The 20,282-nt window shown below is 53.9% G+C and overlaps 1 protein-coding gene and 2 pseudogenes across 1 annotated transcript; 1 reads left to right on the top strand and 2 right to left on the bottom strand.

The window, feature by feature from the left end:
- Positions 1 to 7,116: 7,116 nt before the first annotated feature.
- On the bottom strand, positions 7,117 to 7,530 carry LOC113845173 (dynein light chain 1, cytoplasmic-like; annotated as a pseudogene).
- On the top strand, positions 7,315 to 16,251 carry LOC140001341 (uncharacterized). Its single transcript, XM_072032723.1, has 4 exons — positions 7,315 to 10,049; positions 10,651 to 14,421; positions 14,594 to 14,741; positions 14,873 to 16,251. The coding sequence occupies exons 1-4, from the start codon at positions 9,981 to 9,983 to the stop codon at positions 14,989 to 14,991; spliced, it is 4,107 nt and encodes a 1,368-aa protein (XP_071888824.1). The 5' UTR covers positions 7,315 to 9,980; the 3' UTR covers positions 14,992 to 16,251.
- A 3,290-nt stretch (positions 16,252 to 19,541) lies between these two features.
- LOC113845174 (dynein light chain 1, cytoplasmic-like) lies at positions 19,542 to 19,955 on the bottom strand (annotated as a pseudogene).
- Between the last annotated feature and the right edge of the window lie 327 nt (positions 19,956 to 20,282).

The following is a 20,282-nucleotide window of genomic DNA, read 5'->3' on the forward strand; positions in this document are numbered from 1 at the left end:
GACTTGTCAAAAGAATTTCACATGAACATCAGACTACCTCACTGCATCTGAAATACATAATTGCTATAAGGACCCCTTGAGACAATGTGTATGAAACCCTTAAATAATGACTTTGATCTTCAAATTCAGAATGTTCTGTCTTCCATTTTTTCCTCTACAACTGAAGTACATGTTAACTAATGAGCAAGGCCAAGTTGTTCTGGCTGGATGGGTGAGGAGCTCGCAGCTCAGGTGATGGCAGCATCAGCTCAGCCCCGACAAGGGCTGACCCCAGGAGCTGGGATGTCTGGCACCCGGTGGGCTTCATCACAACTCAGGTGCTGAATCAGTCCTTCTGATTGAAACAGCCTCACTGAAATCAACCCACCCTAAATATTTTCTCCCTGCATTAAAATAATCTTAAAAATGTTTAATAGTTTGCACAAAATATGATGGGATGGCAGAGCTTCTGTTTAATCTCACCTTGTTTTGTAGGAGGTATTTCTTTCCATACATTATGAAGCAGCTCAATAAACCAGAAAGCTCCCAACCTGCAACACCGTAAGAGTCTGTCTGAGGGGAACTTAACGATTCCTTTCTAAAACTGATGAGGAAGAAAACATGAGAGACAGTTTATGGGAAAATTGAGGAGCTTACTGCAGAAACTTGTATCGACAGCAATATAGCAAAGGATTGCATTAGTCTCCCCTTGCATATGAGATAATAAATACAGACAAGCAGAAAATATTTTTTACTCAGTGTCTGTGCCAGTAAATCCACCCTTTAAGGAGTTTTCTGAAGCCTCAAAACCCAGGAGCTGGAACCTTTGCAGCTCTTCTAAACTGCAGCAGGAGCACAGTGCATTGAAGCCAATGAAGTGCACTCCCTGGCCAGGACCTGACCCAGAAGCTGCCAGGGCCAGCAGACAGCCCCGGCACTGACGGCTGCCCTGTGGCTGGGGAGGTGGAAGAGTCACCAAGGTGGAAGAATGGGTAAACACCAGTTTTAGCCCAGCGTTCAGCCACTCTGCAGTGGGCAAAGTGCGTATGTGTGGTGATTTTATTCTGCTACACCGCTGAACTCCACCATAGCCAACGCGCAATGGGGGCTGCGGTCAGTCCCTGGCGCTTCGTCTCCACCACTTCCTCAGGGTCCCTCTCTGCCCCTGCTCCCCGTGGGGTCCCTCCCATGGATGCCGTCCTTCCCGAACTGAGCCTGCGGGGGCTGCCCACAGGCTGCAGCTCTTCAGGAACTGCTCCCACACGGCTCCGTCCCACGGGGTCCATCTGTCAGGATTAAGGGCTGCAGGGGAACTTGTGCTGCCTTGTGCCTGGAGCACCTCCTGCCCTCCTGCTGCACTCCCCTTGGGGGCTGCAGGGCTGCTGCTCTCTCAGCTCTCACCCCTCTCTCCCAGCTGCTGTTGGGCAGAACTATTTTTGTCCCTTCCTTCAATCTACTCTCCCAGAGCCCCAATCAGTGTTGCTCATGGCTCAGCTCTGGCCAGCGGTGGGTCCCTTTGGTGCCCGCTGAAACTGTCCCTTATCTAACATGGGGCAGCTCCAGGGCTCTGCTCACAGAGGCCAACCCTGCAGTCCACCTCTACCAAACCCTTGCTGCATAAACCCAATACAATGTTTAGTCCAAGGGTTATGAATGCAAACCCTGTATCCTCAGCAGCAGACAGGTGAAATAAGAAAGGACTGAGTTTGGACCCTCACTTATCTGGTAACACCTTGCTGTAGCTAAGAGATCAGAAGAAAGAGAAGAGACCAGGTATCCTTTTACTATGAAAGGAAATAAAGGTTATAGATGGAGACTAACATGTAAACTAGACTTTGCAAAGAGACAACAAATTTAAGTCATCAGTCATTGTAAGTAAAATGATCCAGGTGTCAAAACTGTGGGCTGGGATATTTCTGCTTATTTAGGCTCACAGTCCATCATTTCGAGAAAGTGAAACCAAGCCCTGGCAGGTGTCTCACTCACAACTGCTTTGGCTTATATGATTAAGCCAACACAACCAGGAGCCAGATGTTATAACCACAAAACATAGCAGTTTTCTGAACAAGTATGTTCCATGTCACAGAGTTTCAAATGGTAGAGCAGAGAAAGCCGTCAAAGACAGTAAAATGCACAGAAGTGTGTTTATGGGAGTTTGGGAACAAAACTGCCTCATTTGCTTCAAACTAAAACTGGCATAATCCTACTGGTGGGAGGGAAGATGAGAGCTCGTCTGGACTTCTTCCATTCTAAAATAGAAGGGGAATTCTCTCTGAAGCAAACCTATGCACTGAGCCACACAGGGAGCTGAGCCTCAGGAATCTCCTGGGGTTTTCCAGACCAGGGCAAGCACAGCTTCACAGGAGGTACCACTACCTGCAGGGATGCCCAGCATGAAGATGGCCATGTGGAGGAGCGATGGTCAGTGCAGGACATGGGTTTGCAACTGGTTGCATCAGGGACATCCACAGAGCTGCTGAACCAGTAGATGGGCACAAACAGGAGGTTTTGGTTAGCTAGAGGAATACTTCTGCTGCACCAAAATATCAAAAAGGGAAGAATGGCGTATCGTCTTCAGACCTCTTGAGTTGGTACCATGCTTAGTCACTTCCTCACTACTCCTTCCCAGGTCATGGCACTGCTTGGTGAAGGAGCATGTTCCCAATCCTCAGTGGGGTTAAAGAGAATTTCTTCTGAACTGAGCCACGCACATAATCCTCTTCAAATTATTTTGGTGGCAGCCAGTATGGAGTAGAGTACAGCACTAATCAACATAAACAAGGCTGTCAAAATAAGAGAAGAATGATAGATTGAATTCTCAATTTATTTTTTTCATTTTTTTTCAATTTATTTTTTTCAAAAGATCATGAAATTGCTTCTATTTAAGTGTAAACACTTCAGTTGTTTGGTGCACTGTAAAATTGTCCTTATAATGAGAAATGTTTATTTTTAAAAAATCAGCCAAAGATGTTATTGAAGGAATTAAAAAGACATTTTGTTATTTTCTCAGGGTAATTAAGCAAAAAATAAAAACGGTTTAACTGTTATACACAAAACTAGGCAGAAGGAATTCAGTTTTTTGTATGGGTTGTTATAAAACAAAACGTTAGAAAAAAAATGAATCAGAATTGTCCCCTCTGCTAACAAGAATATAGAAGGGGTGAATCTATCTGTATTAGAAATGTAATGAAGAAATGTGTTACACCTGAAAAACAAATGATAAAAATCCCTTCCAGCTGCACATTCTCCTGCTGCTATAGCACTGACCTAAACCACTATGCAGTCTCCCAAATGCTTCCCCAAATGCAGTCCTAGCAGCCCTGTGTGAATGCACGTGCTTTAATGCAATGCTAGGTAAGTGCAGTAACACAGAAATATGAAACTTTGCCCATATTTTTTAATTGCATAAGGATTTTTTTAAATACAAAACTCACTATTCATTTTTCAATCCGTAAAGCGATTGCAAACAAGGGAAAGTAAAATTTAATTAAAACTAATTCAAATCTAGTTCCTATCTCCCTGTGGAAAAGCCTTATCTACAAGGCCCCAGCTGCCGAGCATGCTGAGAGGGGCATATTCACAGAGGTTGGCGTGAAGCAGTCACTGGATTAAGTGTATAAGCTGTTCACGTAGCAGAGGCTGCGACCCAAATCTTTCAAGTGAGAACACGAGTGCTGTGTGCGTTCACTTGCTTGCTCTCTAATTCTGTAACTTTTTTTTTTGTGCACAGGGCAAAAATCCCTTATTCAATGATAAAGAGAAGTGGACTGAACTTTGTCAGGCAAGGAGAAGTTTGGCCTTGGTCTTCTGCATGTCAGAGAGCATCTCTGTCACCCTAGTACGGGACTGTAAAACAAAGGCCTGATCTCTGCTTCAAAGTGTTAATCCAGCCTGCTGAAGGTGCCCCCCTTAGTTCTGAGAAAGATCTAAGTTCCAGAAAAGGAAATTATTTAAACCACATGCTTATCTTGACCTTTATTAGCTGGCATAGCTACAGCCTGTTCAGCGTGCTGCCTCCTGCTACTGCTACCCTTAGGTGGTTAAAGCTTCCTATGCACCTGTATGTCTTGCAGAGGACCAGGTCTCTTACCTGAGGCTATGTAGTCCACTGCCAAGATACAGCGACTAAAAGTCAGCCATAAAACACTCCACATCATGGTGCACAAGACCTTTTCTGCCTCCAGACCAGCATCCTTTTGGCCTGTAAACCTACGGACCAATGTCTAAGGTAATCAGCATGCACTTTTGTCACAGGAAGATCTGGTGAGGTGGTCACAGGCACCAAACCACACCACTCAGTGACATATAATTTAAAACGACATATAATTTAAAAAGCCTTGTGTGGACCATTGCAGCACCAGGGAGCGGGGGTGCAGGACATCTCTCTGACCAGTCAATGTGCAGGTCTGTGGCTGACAGCTCAGCTCCTATCTGTTGTGGTGTAATTGTGTAATTTTTTTTTTTCCATGTTAATCAGCCTAACTGCCAAAGGCTTTGCTAGACACACAGCCCAAGGCCAGTTAACACTTGCCACCACAGGTTTCATCAGCTTCTGTTTCCAATCAAAATGCTGGAAAAATGAAATGTTACCTTCGTTATTCAGCTCACAAACGATTAATTAGGTCCGTGCTGTCCAGTCAGATGCAGACAGGCCTCACCAGCCCAGAAGGTGCCCCGAAGCTGGATGTAGCTTGTGACAGATCTACTGCCTTGATACCTGGGGACCTAAAGACCCACCTTGTCCCCTGCAGGGAACAAGGCCCACCCAGAGCCTGCCCAGTGGCATGGGCCTGCCCAGACATCCTGGGGGGAAGCCCTGGCCGCAACAAGTGAGCGGGGGGCATGCAGAAGCCCCTCACAAATGCTGACGAAAAACAGGGCCCTCAAAGTGAGAGGCAACCCTGCAAGACTTGGAGCAAAGAGGCACTGCCTCTCCAGACAGCACAAAGTTTCCTTCAGCACAAAGAAAAGGAAAGGCCTCTTGGCTCTAGATGCCGCCCGACACCACTGACAGCCGTGCTGCGGACAGCCCAAGGCCTCAGCCAGCTTGTGGCGCGGGGGGGCAGGCAGAACTGCCAAATGGCCGCCAGGGCTGTCAGAGGAAGGGTCAGGAGCTGCCCTGTCGGGGAGCAGCTTTTCTCTCTCTCTCTGTGCACTCAGGGAGCATCTTTCCTGTAGGGCCACCAGCGAGCTGAGCAACCCGGTACCGAGAATGAAGCTCTCTCATTTCTGGCCCGTACAAACCTCGAGCAGGCCCCGCAGAGCGTGCACAGTGATCCATTCGGGTGTGGAAAGAAAACTGTAGAACAGCCGTTTGATTGTTTATTAAATCTTAATGAAATAAAGATAAATATTATTGAAATAAAGATAAATATTACATCTTAATGAAATGAAATAAGAAATGTGTGTAGAGCGCAATCGCGGAAGCAAGACAGAGGCAGTGCGCCGCAGCCCAGTGATTTTCCAGGCCTCCTTTCTCTTCTCCATCACTTTCCCCGCCGCCTGCACACTCCGTACTAATTGGTAGCTGCATCAACAGAGAAAAAAACTCTCAGGTAGGATCTGAAGGTCCCCAGCTCTGCCTGCCCCCAGCCCCAGGAGCAGGGAGCACAGCCCCCTTCCACTGTGGGTACGTGACTGTCGGCTGCAGGGGAGCTTCAGGACTTTGGGTCTGCAGGGGAACGTCTGGAGGCAAGGTCCTCTCCACAGTCATTGCCTCCCCGAAGCAGCCAGGGGATGGAGAGCCAAAGCCCAGAGCTGAACAACCCGCATGCTGGATCCCTCGGGCAGCCTGATGCAGCTCAGCTTTTCCTGGCCTTTGTGGGAGCTGGCCCACACTTACCTGGCACTTGATTTGCTGAGGGGAGCTGCCTCAGCCTTCTTCGCTGGAGGGAGAGGGATGAGGACATGCTGATGCTTCATCTCCACTGGTACCAGCTGCAGAGCGTTCTTCAGGTCCATGAGTGCCGTGGAGGAAGCACACCCCCTCTGCAGCCTCTGCATTTCCGCCTGCATCTTCTGCTACAGGGGAAGCAGAAACAGGGAGCGTTTTTAGAGGGGAGTGCTAATGTGGGAGCTGTCCCATGGCAGTGGGGCAGTCGTCCCCTCAGGGTTTCCCCAGGCTCAGGGCAGTTTCCCTGCAGCCTGCTTTCTCTCAGAAAGGCAGCATGAAAGGCCCCAGCCCTCGGCCTCTGAAGCTAAGGGCAAGAACACTTCCAGGGCAGCGGGCTTTGCAGGAGCCCTCATCCTTCACGAAGGAAAACAAGGCTCAGAAAGGGCAGGTTTTTCTCTTGGAGAGAAGCTTCGTGGCAGAGCTAAGAGGGGAAGAGTGTGCACTTGGCCCCCTGAGAGAAGAGAAAGGTTCCTTCTCGAGTGCTTGAAAAGCACTTGTCATACCCAGGGGTTTGCTTCCAGGGCCTAGGAAAGTTGGGGATGCAGTACCCTTGGGGTTGGTTTTGGGCTCTGGGTTTGCCTTATCCCCTGCAGGGGCAGGCGTCTGCCCCTGAGCCCACAGCCCAGGAGCGGCTCCTGCACTCGCGGCTGCCCCTGCGCGGGCTGCTGCCGCTTCTTCTGGAGCCTTCCTGCAGCCTCTGGCAGCTGGCGCCTGCGTGGCGGCCGCACGTTGGGCTTGGCAGCCTGGGATCTGCGGGCCGTGCCTGCCCATGGAAATCAAAATTGTTAAAAAGGAAATGAAATTTGTTAAACAGGTCCTAACCCTCGTGAACCCATGTTGGCTGGGAGAAATGACTGCACTGTCCCCCAGGCGCTCTTCAATAACTTCAAGGATAATCTTCTCCCTAATTTTAGCAGGCACTGACCTGAGACTGACAAGGCTGTAATTACCGGGGTCTTCTTTTTGCCCTTCTTGAAAATTGGTACAACTTTTGCCAGCTGCCACTCTACTGGGGCCTCTCCAGATTGCCAAGACCATAGAAAAATAATTGAGAGAGGTCCCGCAATGATGTCAGCCAGCTCTCCAAGCACTCTGGGACTAATCCCATCCAGATGCATGGACTTGTATGGATCCAAATCTTTTAATTTCAACATTTTAAATTGGGGCTTGGCCCAATTTATACAATATTACAATTATTACAATAAATACAAACAAAACAAAAAAAACAATGAATACATTTTGTTGGTATTTTTCCTTTTTATTTCCACAATGTAACACCTTCTGCTATAGCATAATCCCTGCCATTGCCCTTGAAGATCAAGGTTTGTTTCCTCAGGAAGGCTGAAGTAACCAGCCATAGGAGCCAGCAAAGTCCTGTAACCAGATGCAAGTGTCACTAGGAGTCCGTGGTTCTAACCAGACTCAAAAAGAATAGCAACTTGGCTGAGCTAGAAGTAGGTGAAGTGCGTGCTCTCAGGAGTCACGTAGCTGCCGCAGTTCCTTCCTGTGATGCAGTGCCAAGTGGGATTCTATTTCTTGTCAAATTCCTTCCCGATGTGCGCAGCAATGCCCTTCTCGATGTGCTTCGCCAAGGCCTGAGTGGCGCAATCAACAGCATCTTGCTGCTCCTCCTCTGACATGTCCGCATTCTTGATGCTTGCCTTTCAGACAGCCGCGGTTGCCTCCGGGGCTCCGCTCGTGATGCCACTGCTCCGCTTTTGGGGGATTTGCTTCCAGGGCCTGAGAAAGCTGGGGATGCAATCTCCCACCACATGCACAGGCACTTTGCAGTGAACAGGGAACACAGCCAATACCAGCAGCCCTGTTGGCCTGTTGTGGTTTGACTCAGGTGGGCAGCTGAGCTCCACCACAACTGCTCTCTCACTCCCGCTCTCCTCAAAGAGGCAGGGGGAGAAAATACAACACAGAGGACTCGAGGTTTGAGATGAGAAAGGTTTAATTAAAGGGAAAGGGAATGGGGAGGAAAAAAAGAAACAAGAGAAACAATAAGTCAGTGCGGAAGCACAGAGAGAGGGAAAAAAAATATTCTCTACTTCCCATCAACGAGCAATGTTCGGCCACGTCCTGGGAAGCAGGGCCTCAAAACGCGTAGTGGTTGTTCAGGAGGAACAGCCCCCTCCCCCAGGAGAGCCCCCCTTTTTATTGCTGAGTGTGACATCAGGTGTTATGGAATATCCCTTTGGTTGGTTTAGGTCAGCTGCCCTGGCAATGCCCCCTCCCCATCACTTGCCCACCCCCAGCCTGCTGGCTCTTGGGGGCTTGGAAGGAGTCCTGATGCTGTGCCAGCACTACGCAGCAACAGACACAACACTTGAGCGATATCAGTGCTGCTCCAGCTACGAGTGCAGAGCACAGCACTGTGTGGGCTGCTGCAGGGAAAAGGTGACTCCAGCTCAGACAGACCCAACACAAGTACTGTTTCTGAGAAGCTTCTTAGCTCCTCTCGTAGTGCCTGGACTGCGTGCAGAGTGTTATTTTCTAGTTCTCCAGTGAGTGAAATTCCCTGGTTCGGTTTCCTAGAGGATTATGTGGAGTCCTCGTAATTCTGCGTGCGGTCTCAAGGGGGCTTTGGCGTTGTGGGTCTTCAGTAATAGGTACATGTGGAATTATTGCCCCCAGGGTGCAAGCTCCCTTCCAGCCAAGGGGCAACACCTTCCTGCATTTATTGCCGCAGAGCCAGTACTACCCCTTGCCATTCGGGACAGGCCATCCCCTTACAGGATTCTCATGTTGTATCTGCTGTACAACAACTTCTACTGTTACTGTTACAAGTGTTACTCTAGAGTGAGGAGTCACTCCCTTCACAGCAACACTTTGTCTCAAGCAGATCCAATACTTTGTCTCAAGCACATACACTTATACATATACTTCCTTGCTGGTGCAGCTCCTGCTGCCTCGGCTGCAATGTTAGGGTTAGAGGGAGCATAACTTGATTCCTCCTGCGGAAAAGGAGTCTTATTGTTTACCTGTAAACTTGAAGCGGGAATTTTCATCGGACCTGTGTTGTGGCCAAAGGAGCAAAGTTCCTTTTAATGGCTTTTCAGGCCAGACAATTGGACAATATCTAACCTGTGCTTTTTTATCCTTTTCCCTAGTTTTGGGGTTGTTTTTCCAATTCCTTTTCTTTCTCCCCAAAGGACGAGCTTTACGTACAATTCCGAGGATTGTGCTTCTGAAGATCTCCAAGGATGGAGACGCCACAGCCTCTCTGGGCAACCTGTTCCAGCAAAGACACCGTTGTGTTACCAACACTGTTTCAGGCACAACTCTGAAGCATAGGACCTGCTTCAGCAGCCAGAGAAGCTGCAGGCTAAACAGCAGCGTGGCACAGCTGTGGCTCTGCTGCTGAAAGCTTCTCCACAGCTTGCTCTTAAAGCAAGGAGCAGGAACTCGTCCTGCGGCTGCCCAGGGCTTTCCTCTCACAGCCCTGCCAGAGCCCACCTCAAGCCACCTCTCTGCCAGCTCCACCGGCTCCCTGGCGCCCGCCTTCTCTGGGAGCACTTCACAGTGCCTAGAGCCACAGGCCTCTGGCTGCCCGGACACGGGAGGAATCCCTGCTCCTGCTCCTGCTCCTGCTCCAGCTGCACTGCCAGGGTGGCCTGATGGGCGTCCAAGCTCGAGTGCAGTCTCTGCTGATGTGTGGGCAGTCAGGCAAAAGAGCCAGGAAGCTTACGCGGACGACCGAGCAGAGCATCTCCTGGCAGAGCAGGTAACGCGCAGTTACCTGGGAGCAGTTAGGGAGCTAAGCTGACTCCCCTGAGAAAGACTGAGCTGGGGCTGAGCCGGGGGCACTGGCTGGAAGGAGCCAGAGGTACCTGCCAATGCACATCCTGCTGTGGGTGTGTGAGACGGTGTCCCTGGGGTGTCTGCCAGAATATGGGCTTGAGGGCCCCATGGCAACCACCGGAGCATTGTGATGCGTACCCAAAGGCCATTGTGACACGGAGGGGTACCCACGGCAACGGTGTCCCTTATAAAGCCCGAGCCCCGGGCTGCCCACTCACTCTCAGGAGAGCAGCTCTGTCAGGAGGCAGCAGCTCCCCTGGGTGCCCGTTGGAGTTCTTGGTCAGAGGACCTGGAGCATAGCATGGAGCAGCAGAATAAGGATGACTCCCAGCCCGCTGAAGGGCAGCGGAGCGTACAGGAGCGGCGCCAGGTGAGGCTCAGGGAGCGAGACAGGGACAGCAGTGTGACGGGATGGCACCGAGAGCACCAGGCTGAGGAGAACGGTGCTGGAGCGAGCCGGCCAGCTGGCCCTGAGCCCCTCCGGCCTGGACACAGTTGTTCCCAAACCTGGGGTTTCTCCATGAAGAGCCCACCCCCAGGACAGCCAAAGCCCACGTGGCCCTGGCAGTTCTGTGCCCAGAGGCACAAAGAGCAGCGTGGCCTAATTCAACCTGGCTGTGCACAGCCAGGAGCTGCCTCCACCGTCCCTCCATGCGGACAGGCTGCCGGTGCGGTCGTGCCCAGAGAGCGTGCGTCACACTGGCAGCTGCCACACGGAGTCGGGAGCCCCAGGAGGGTTTGGTCGAACATCTTTGGCAGCCCTGGCAGCCTGCGATGAGCAGGCAGCACTTGCAGGAGGAGACAGGCAGGGCATTACCCTGGCAGGCTGAGCCCCGCTCTGCGTGGGCAGCTGCCAGGGCGTGCCGGGGGCCGCCGCAGGGCAGCTCACAGCAGCACTTCTAGTGGGGACACGGAGCAGAATGGCAGAAATGGCCCAAGTAACTTGGCCTTTCTTCTCGCTTCTCTTGCAGATGGAGAAGAAGCCGCAAGACATCAAGACACTGCCTCACCGTGGGGTGAGGCAGGCCGAGAGAATCCAGCTGCCAGCCCTGCCGCCTTTGCCAAGGCAGGCAGCGACTCAGGCAGCAGCACCCAAGCAAGTGCCTGCAGCAGAGGCATCATCATCTGAAAGGGCCACTTGCAAGCTGCCCCCTCTGCAAGCAGCAGCCTCTGCTTCTTCAGGGGGAGGAAGGGCAAAGTCATTGGGAACAGAGGCCCGCAGCCAGCAAGAGCTTTTGCCACCTCTTCCCTGCATCTCTGGCAACAGGGACAGAGCAGTGAGGGCAGAGAGGCGGGAACGTGGCCCACACAGCCCTGTGGCCCCTGACGAGGACGTGGGCAATGCAATACGGTCCTTTGTGTCCACTGTCATAACAAACGCTCTAGCCTGCAACGAGGGAGCCAGCAGCAAGACAAGGCTTTCTCCCTCAGGCAGAGGTCCCGGGACCAAAGGCCCCAGAACACCACCTCTCACCACAGCAGCGGCCCAAAACTGCAAGAGTCGGCACTCGTCCAAAAGCAGCCTTGAATCCCCTGCCGAAGAAATGGAAGACCAAATAAAGGCCTTTGTCTCCACTGCAATAAGAAATGGCCTTGCCTGGAACCAGGGAGCCATGAGGGAGGCAAGGCTTCCTCCTGTGGGCAGACCTCCGACGAGCAAAGGACACAGAACACCACCTCAGCCCGCAACTGGGCCCCAGAATTTAAAGAAGAGCTGGCACCCTGCCCCACACAGCCCTGCAGACTCTTGCACGGCACTGCAGGACACAGCACACTCCCGCGTGTCTGAAGTGCTGCAGAAGACGCAAAAAAGCTGGGAACACGGCCAACGATCAGCAGCACTTGAGGACCTGGCACAAACGGGGTGCAAATTGAGAGCAACAAGTTCAGCCGGGGTCCAGACAGACCTGGAGAGGACGTGGACGACTTCTCTGCCAGGGCCTGATTCCCGCGTATGCGCAGGAGCAAGGGCTTCCAACAGAGACCCTGCAGCAGCTAGCCCAGGCCAGGGTAAGAAGAAAAAACAACAGAGAGAGAAACACGTCAAACCCAGGCAGGGGACAGGCAACGAGGGGACAAGCCAAGGCCGGGGCAAGAAAGAGAGCAGTCCTGGGGGATGGGATGAAGAGGAGGAGATCGTCATCATCAACTCCTGGATCAACCCCAGGTTCGCCAGCCTCTTCACAGACGCACAGGACGTTCCCCAGGAAGAGGGCAGCGCAGCCAGCAGTGTGGACAGGGAGGCAGCACAAGAAGCAAAACACCCAGCAAGCGCCTCTCCTGGCTCGCTGCAAACCACGGACACTGCCCCATCAGCTGCTCCCCAAGAAGAAATTCCTGGGGAAGAGAGGCACAGCACGCCTCTCACTTCAACAACAGCAGCACAGAGCAGGCCAGCAAGTCCTCCAGCAGCCCCTGCTCTGGAAGATGAGGGACACAGGACGCCTCCCCTGACACATGGGGCTCCACAGTCAAAACCATCGGCCTCTCCAAGCCCCAGTGAGCACAGCACTGCAGTGATGGTTGAGAGCCAGGGACGTGCCCAACATGCCTCCAGTGCCTGTGATGAAGATCTGCAGGAAAGAGTCAAGACCATCGTTTCCACAGACCTACGCCGTGCTGTAGCCATGAGCCAGGGAGCCGTGAGCAAGGCACCAAGTGCTCCCTCGGCCACAGGACCCAGCGTGCCTCCTCCCACAGCAGAGCCTGCAGACTCTACATCCTCAGCATCTGCCTTGGCTGGAGCACTGGGGGACCTGGCACACACGGGGAGCACAGCGAGTGCAATGAGATCAGCCGGGGTCCAGACAGACATGGAGAGGAGGCGGACCACTGCTCTGCCAGGGCCTGATTCCCGCGTATGCGCAGGAGCAAGGGCTTCCAACAGAGACCCTGCAGCAGCTAGCCCAGGCCAGGGTAAGAAGAAAAAACAACAGAGAGAGAAACACGTCAAACCCAGGCAGGGGACAGGCAACGAGGGGACAAGCCAAGGCCGGGGCAAGAAAGAGAGCAGTCCTGGGGGATGGGATGAAGAGGAGGAGATCGTCATCATCAACTCCTGGATCAACCCCAGGTTCGCCAGCCTCTTCACAGACGCACAGGACGTTCCCCAGGAAGAGGGCAGCGCAGCCAGCAGTGTGGACAGGGAGGCAGCACAAGAAGCAAAACACCCAGCAAGCGCCTCTCCTGGCTCGCTGCAAACCACGGACACTGCCCCATCAGCTGCTCCCCAAGAAGAAATTCCTGGGGAAGAGAGGCACAGCACGCCTCTCACTTCAACAACAGCAGCACAGAGCAGGCCAGCAAGTCCTCCAGCAGCCCCTGCTCTGGAAGATGAGGGACACAGGACGCCTCCCCTGACACATGGGGCTCCACAGTCAAAACCATCGGCCTCTCCAAGCCCCAGTGAGCACAGCACTGCAGTGATGGTTGAGAGCCAGGGACGTGCCCAACATGCCTCCAGTGCCTGTGATGAAGATCTGCAGGAAAGAGTCAAGACCATCGTTTCCACAGACCTACGCCGTGCTGTAGCCATGAGCCAGGGAGCCGTGAGCAAGGCACCAAGTGCTCCCTCGGCCACAGGACCCAGCGTGCCTCCTCCCACAGCAGAGCCTGCAGACTCTACATCCTCAGCATCTGCCTTGGCTGGAGCACTGGGGGACCTGGCACACACGGGGAGCACAGCGAGTGCAATGAGATCAGCCGGGGTCCAGACAGACATGGAGAGGAGGCGGACCACTGCTCTGCCAGGGCCTGATTCCCGCGTATGCGCAGGAGCAAGGGCTTCCAACAGAGACCCTGCAGCAGCTAGCCCAGGCCAGGGTAAGAAGAAAAAACAACAGAGAGAGAAACACATCAAACCCAGGCAGGGGACAGGAAACGAGGGGACAAGCCAAGGCCGGGGCAGGAAAGAGAGCAGTCCTGGGGGATGGGATGAAGAGGAGGAGATCGTCATCATCAACTCCTGGATCAACCCCAGGTTTGCCAGCCTCTTCACAGACGCACAGGACGTTCCCCAGGAAGAGGGCAGCGCAGCCAGCAGTGTGGACAGGGAGGCAGCACAAGAAGCAGAACACCCAGCAAGCGCCTCTCCTGGCTTGCTGCAAACCACGGACACTGCCCCATCAGCTGCTCCCCAGGAAGAAATTCCTGGGGAAGAGAGGCACAGCACGCCTCTCACTTCAACAACAGCAGCACAGAGCAGGCCAGCAAGTCCTCCAGCAGCCCCTGCTCTGGAAGATGAGGGACACAGGACGCCTCCCCTGACACATGGGGCTCAACAGTTGAAGCCATCAGCCTGTGCAAGCCCCAGTGAGCACAGCGCTGCCGTGATGGTGGAGAGCCAGGGACGTGCCCGACATGCCTCCAGTGCCTGTGATGAAGAGCTGGATGAAAGAGTTGACACCATCGTGGCTGCAGTCCTACTCCACTCTGTAGCCATCATCCAGGGAGCGGGAGCCCCAAGCAAGGCAGCAAGTGCTCCCTGGGTCACAGTGCCCAGGGTGCCTCCTCCCACACCAGAGCCTGCAGAATGTACATCCTCGGCCTCTGCCTTGGCCAGAGGCCCTGTGGGGGAGGCCAATGAAGCCCCTCTCGCTGCAGCAGCAATGCCACAAGAAGAAGGTGGAGAAGGGGCTTCTCCTTTGGCTGCAGAGCCTCTCCGGGAGGCCATCACAGATCTCCGCCCAGCAGCAGCTGACGAAGCAGGAGCAGCAGCCACTCCCTTGGTTCCTGGGCACCAGGTAAGCACAGCACACGTGGTGGGCACCAGGCATCCAGGGCAGCTCCAGGCAGAAGCAGTGCATTGGGTGTGCGTGCCGGGAGCTGCTTGCTGCTCTGCATTTCCACATGGCCCAGGCACAAGGGCTGACATCCCTTTCCTCAGCTGCCCGTGCTGTTCCTCTCCCCATGCAGGTGGCCATCGAGCAGGGAGGCCAAGCGCAGTCCTCCTCCTGCACCAAAGATACGCCAGCGGATGAGCCAGCAACATCCCAGACACAAGCACCGTCCCAGGATCTGTTGGCCGGGCCTGTTCAGCGCAGCGAGCAGCACCAAGCACAAGGTTGGCAGCACCACGCGCAGGGGGGCTGGCTGGTCCTGGGCCACCCCTCCCCGGGGAAAGGCCTTGGAGGGGGGGACAGGCTCGCCCAACACCCGCTCAGGCCCTAACCTACACCTCTGTGTCCCCCACAGGCACCCTTGACCTCGCACAAGCCTCGGCGCGCCAGCCACGGCCCTCCCGCATCAGGAGGGCACTTCGCGCGCTGCGCAGGGCTTTCTGCTGCAGCTGCATCGCAGGACAGCGAGAGTAGCCGCGCCCGGCTGTGCCAGTCCCAGGAGGATGCTCGGAGCTGGCAGCTGGCCCTCAGGAAGCTTTGCAGCGCCCACGGAAGCATCACTGCGAGGCACAGGACAGCGCCCCAGGAATTCAGATGCCCCACCACATCCTGCCCCCAGCCTCAGCTCAGCTGCGGCTGCTTTCTGCTCTGAATAAAAGCTCAGGCAGACTTTTGCCCCCAGTGCTCCTCTCTGTGCCATTGATCTCAGGAGAAAGAGTGGTGCAGGCCATGCCAACCCGGGGCCTCTCACAGTCAGAGAAGTACAGAATCATAGAATCTACCACTGAACCGTGTCCCTCGGCACCAGATCTACACGGCTTTCGAATGCCTCCAGGGATGGTGACTCAACTACTTCCCTGGGCAGCCTGTTCCAATGCTTCACAACCCTTTTGTTGAAGACTTTTTGCCTAAACCTAAACCTAAATCCACCTAAACCTCCCGCGGCCCCACATTTTCCTCTTCTCCTACCGCCTGTTGCTTGGGAGATGGGACTGACCCCCACCGCACTACAACCTTCTCTGAGGTCCTTGTACAGAGTGATAAGGTCTCCCCCAAGCCTCCTTTCCTCTAGGCTACATAACCCCAGCTCCCTCAGCACTCCTCACACGACTTGCTCCCTGGGCCCTTCGGCTGCTCCTTTCCCCTTCCTTGGACATGCTTCAGGACCTCCACGTCCTTCCTGCAGTGAGGGCCCCAAAACTGAACAGGGTATTCATGGCGCGACCTCACCAGAGCTGAGTGCAGGGGGAGAATCAGGTTCACAAACCACGCGATGCTTACTACTACACCATATATGTACAATTTTATTTGACCAACCTTTATTTTCCCCTTTTCCTTTTTTTTTTAATTATTTTTTTCTTCATCTCTCGTGACCAGAATGCCCGTGATTTATTTATTTATTTATTTGTTTGTTTGTTACTGATTTTTGCCCTGTTTCTCCTGCTTTTCTTGGCTATCCTCCTCATTTTGCGACTGTGGGACATTCCCCTTATCTGCTTAAAATACTTCACCTGGTATGCTACTGCCATGCCCGCACAATCCCTTTTGAAAATGCAAGGTTAGTGGAATTTTGCACTGCAAGAACCTGACGTGCTGTCAGCAGCCTGCAAGCTCTCCTGACGTGCTGTCAGCAGCCTGCAAGCACACAAGGGGAGGAAGTGTTGCAACAGCCGTTGCTCACCAAGCAGCTGCCCGGCAAGGAAAAGACAGTCAGTAGGACATGTGTCAGGACACTTTTCCTGCCGATGCGGCCCAATTCACCTGAGAAAGAAACGGGAAAAGTCTCTTTCTTTCTTATGTGGGACTCCGGGAAGACAGGCAAAGTTCTCCGAGAGCTGAAAAGTGGGCTTCTTTACCTGGAGGAGCTCAAAGCAAAAAACAAGAGCAGCCCCACTTTAATAAGGAAGGAGGCACCCAGCCCAGGTACTAAGACATGCTGAAAAGCAAGAAAGGAGGAACAGAATCTAAGCATTTCTGGCACTGGACATGCAGCGCGGGGCTTCCTCAACAAAGAAGATGGGCCCTTGTGCTTTGGCCACTGCTCATGGGAAGGTGCCAGATGGCGTCACTGCGGAGAGCCCTGGAGATGGCCTCAGTGTCTGGGAGCTTCCCAGCTCCCTCCTTTTTGCCCCCTACAGAAGAGCTGGGCTAGGAAGAGCACAGCCAACACCCTCAGCTCAGGAAAAACCCTCCACGGGGTTCCCAACTAATAGGGAAAGCCTTGAGAACCGGCTCTGGCTACATGCTGGCTTGCCCACACGGGGTGGCAGCTGCAGGAAGGAGCAGGCTACGAGGGCAGGACGAGGCTGCAAAGCCCACCTTGTTCAGTGCGAACTGCCTGTGCACGTGGTGGGGTATTGCATCCCCAACGTGCCCAGCCCCTGGAAAGCAAATGCCCCAAATCCCCTTTCAGCCGTGCCCTGGGGACGGCAACAAGGCCGCCAATGCCATGCTGCAGGCTGGCACGGCCTGCAGATGCCAGGCTGCCAAGCCCAACGTGCGGCCGCCACGCAGGCGCCAGCTGCCAGAGGCTGCAGGAAGGTTCCAGAAGCAGCGGCAGCAGCCCGCGCAGGGGCAGCCGCGAGTGCAGGAGCCGCTCCTGGGCTCTGGGCTCAGCGGCAGACGCCTGCCCCTGCAGGGAACAAGGCCCACCCAGAGCCTGCCCAGTGGCATGGGCCTGCCCAGACATCCTGGGGGGAAGCCCTGGCCGCAACAAGTGAGCGGGGGGCATGCAGAAGCCCCTCACAAATGCTGACGAAAAACAGGGCCCTCAAAGTGAGAGGCAACCCTGCAAGACTTGGAGCAAAGAGGCACTGCCTCTCCAGACAGCACAAAGTTTCCTTCAGCACAAAGAAAAGGAAAGGCCTCTTGGCTCTAGATGCCGCCCGACACCACTGACAGCCGTGCTGCGGACAGCCCAAGGCCTCAGCCAGCTTGTGGCGCGGGGGGGCAGGCAGAACTGCCAAATGGCCGCCAGGGCTGTCAGAGGAAGGGTCAGGAGCTGCCCTGTCGGGGAGCAGCTTTTCTCTCTCTCTCTGTGCACTCAGGGAGCATCTTTCCTGTAGGGCCACCAGCGAGCTGAGCAACCCGGTACCGAGAATGAAGCTCTCTCATTTCTGGCCCGTACAAACCTCGAGCAGGCCCCGCGGAGCGTGCACAGTGATCCATTCGGGTGTGGAAAGAAAACTGTAGAACAGCCGTTTGATTGTTTATTAAATCTTAATGAAATAAAGATAAATATTATTGAAATAAAGATAAATATTACATCTTAATGAAATGAAATAAGAAATGTGTGTAGAGCGCAATCGCGGAAGCAAGACAGAGGCAGTGCGCCGCAGCCCAGTGATTTTCCAGGCCTCCTTTCTCTTCTCCATCACTTTCCCCGCCGCCTGCACACTCCGTACTAATTGGTAGCTGCATCAACAGAGAAAAAAACTCTCAGGTAGGATCTGAAGGTCCCCAGCTCTGCCTGCCCCCAGCCCCAGGAGCAGGGAGCACAGCCCCCTTCCACTGTGGGTACGTGACTGTCGGCTGCAGGGGAGCTTCAGGACTTTGGGTCTGCAGGGGAACGTCTGGAGGCAAGGTCCTCTCCACAGTCATTGCCTCCCCGAAGCAGCCAGGGGATGGAGAGCCAAAGCCCAGAGCTGAACAACCCGCATGCTGGATCCCTCGGGCAGCCTGATGCAGCTCAGCTTTTCCTGGCCTTTGTGGGAGCTGGCCCACACTTACCTGGCACTTGATTTGCTGAGGGGAGCTGCCTCAGCCTTCTTCGCTGGAGGGAGAGGGATGAGGACATGCTGATGCTTCATCTCCACTGGTACCAGCTGCAGAGCGTTCTTCAGGTCCATGAGTGCCGTGGAGGAAGCACACCCCCTCTGCAGCCTCTGCATTTCCGCCTGCATCTTCTGCTACAGGGGAAGCAGAAACAGGGAGCGTTTTTAGAGGGGAGTGCTAATGTGGGAGCTGTCCCATGGCAGTGGGGCAGTCGTCCCCTCAGGGTTTCCCCAGGCTCAGGGCAGTTTCCCTGCAGCCTGCTTTCTCTCAGAAAGGCAGCATGAAAGGCCCCAGCCCTCGGCCTCTGAAGCTAAGGGCAAGAACACTTCCAGGGCAGCGGGCTTTGCAGGAGCCCTCATCCTTCACGAAGGAAAACAAGGCTCAGAAAGGGCAGGTTTTTCTCTTGGAGAGAAGCTTCGTGGCAGAGCTAAGAGGGGAAGAGTGTGCACTTGGCCCCCTGAGAGAAGAGAAAGGTTCCTTCTCGAGTGCTTGAAAAGCACTTGTCATACCCAGGGGTTTGCTTCCAGGGCCTAGGAAAGTTGGGGATGCAGTACCCTTGGGGTTGGTTTTGGGCTCTGGGTTTGCCTTATCCCCTGCAGGGGCAGGCGTCTGCCCCTGAGCCCACAGCCCAGGAGCGGCTCCTGCACTCGCGGCTGCCCCTGCGCGGGCTGCTGCCGCTGCTTCTGGAGCCTTCCTGCAGCCTCTGGCAGCTGGCGCCTGCGTGGCGGCCGCACGTTGGGCTTGGCAGCCTGGGATCTGCGGGCCGTGCCTGCCCATGGAAATCAAAATTGTTAAAAAGGAAATGAAATTTGTTAAACAGGTCCTAACCCTCGTGAACCCATGTTGGCTGGGAGAAATGACTGCACTGTCCCCCAGGCGCTCTTCAATAACTTCAAGGATAATCTTCTCCCTAATTTTAGCAGGCACTGACCTGAGACTGACAAGGCTGTAATTACCGGGGTCTTCTTTTTGCCCTTCTTGAAAATTGGTACAACTTTTGCCAGCTGCCACTCTACTGGGGCCTCTCCAGATTGCCAAGACCATAGAAAAATAATTGAGAGAGGTCCCGCAATGATGTCAGCCAGCTCTCCAAGCACTCTGGGACTAATCCCATCCAGATGCATGGACTTGTATGGATCCAAATCTTTTAATTTCAACATTTTAAATTGGGGCTTGGCCCAATTTATACAATATTACAATTATTACAATAAATACAAACAAAACAAAAAAAACAATGAATACATTTTGTTGGTATTTTTCCTTTTTATTTCCACAATGTAACACCTTCTGCTATAGCATAATCCCTGCCATTGCCCTTGAAGATCAAGGTTTGTTTCCTCAGGAAGGCTGAAGTAACCAGCCATAGGAGCCAGCAAAGTCCTGTAACCAGATGCAAGTGTCACTAGGAGTCCGTGGTTCTAACCAGACTCAAAAAGAATAGCAACTTGGCTGAGCTAGAAGTAGGTGAAGTGCGTGCTCTCAGGAGTCACGTAGCTGCCGCAGTTCCTTCCTGTGATGCAGTGCCAAGTGGGATTCTATTTCTTGTCAAATTCCTTCCCGATGTGCGCAGCAATGCCCTTCTCGATGTGCTTCGCCAAGGCCTGAGTGGCGCAATCAACAGCATCTTGCTGCTCCTCCTCTGACATGTCCGCATTCTTGATGCCTGCCTTTCAGACAGTCGCGGTTGCCTCTGGGGCTCCGCTCGTGACGCCACCGTTCCGCTTTTGGGGGATTTGCTTCCAGGGCCTGAGAAAGCTGGGGATGCAATCTCCCACCACGTGCACAGGCACTTTGCAGCGAACAGGGAACACAGCCAATACCAGCAGCCCTGTTGGCCTGTTGTGGTTTGACTCAGGTGGGCAGCTGAGCTCCACCACAACCGCTCTCTCACTCCCCCTCTCCTCAAAGAGGCAGGGGGAGAAAATACAACACAGAGGACTCGAGGTTTGAGAGCACCAGGATGAGGAGAACGGTGCTGGAGCGAGCCAGCC

Source organism: Anas platyrhynchos, chromosome 1, assembly GCF_047663525.1.
Source record: "Anas platyrhynchos isolate ZD024472 breed Pekin duck chromosome 1, IASCAAS_PekinDuck_T2T, whole genome shotgun sequence".
Taxonomy (NCBI): domain Eukaryota; kingdom Metazoa; phylum Chordata; class Aves; order Anseriformes; family Anatidae; genus Anas; species Anas platyrhynchos.

Excerpts from the sequence above, each read along its gene's own strand:
- LOC140001341 (XM_072032723.1), top strand. The coding sequence starts at position 9,981 with ATGGAGCAGCAGAATAAGGATGACTCCCAGCCCGCTGAAGGGCAGCGG. Across the intron at positions 10,050-10,650 it reads GCGTACAGGAGCGGCGCCAG|ATGGAGAAGAAGCCGCAAGA; the intron begins GTGAGGCTCAGG and ends CTTCTCTTGCAG. Across the intron at positions 14,422-14,593 it reads CCTTGGTTCCTGGGCACCAG|GTGGCCATCGAGCAGGGAGG; the intron begins GTAAGCACAGCA and ends CTCCCCATGCAG.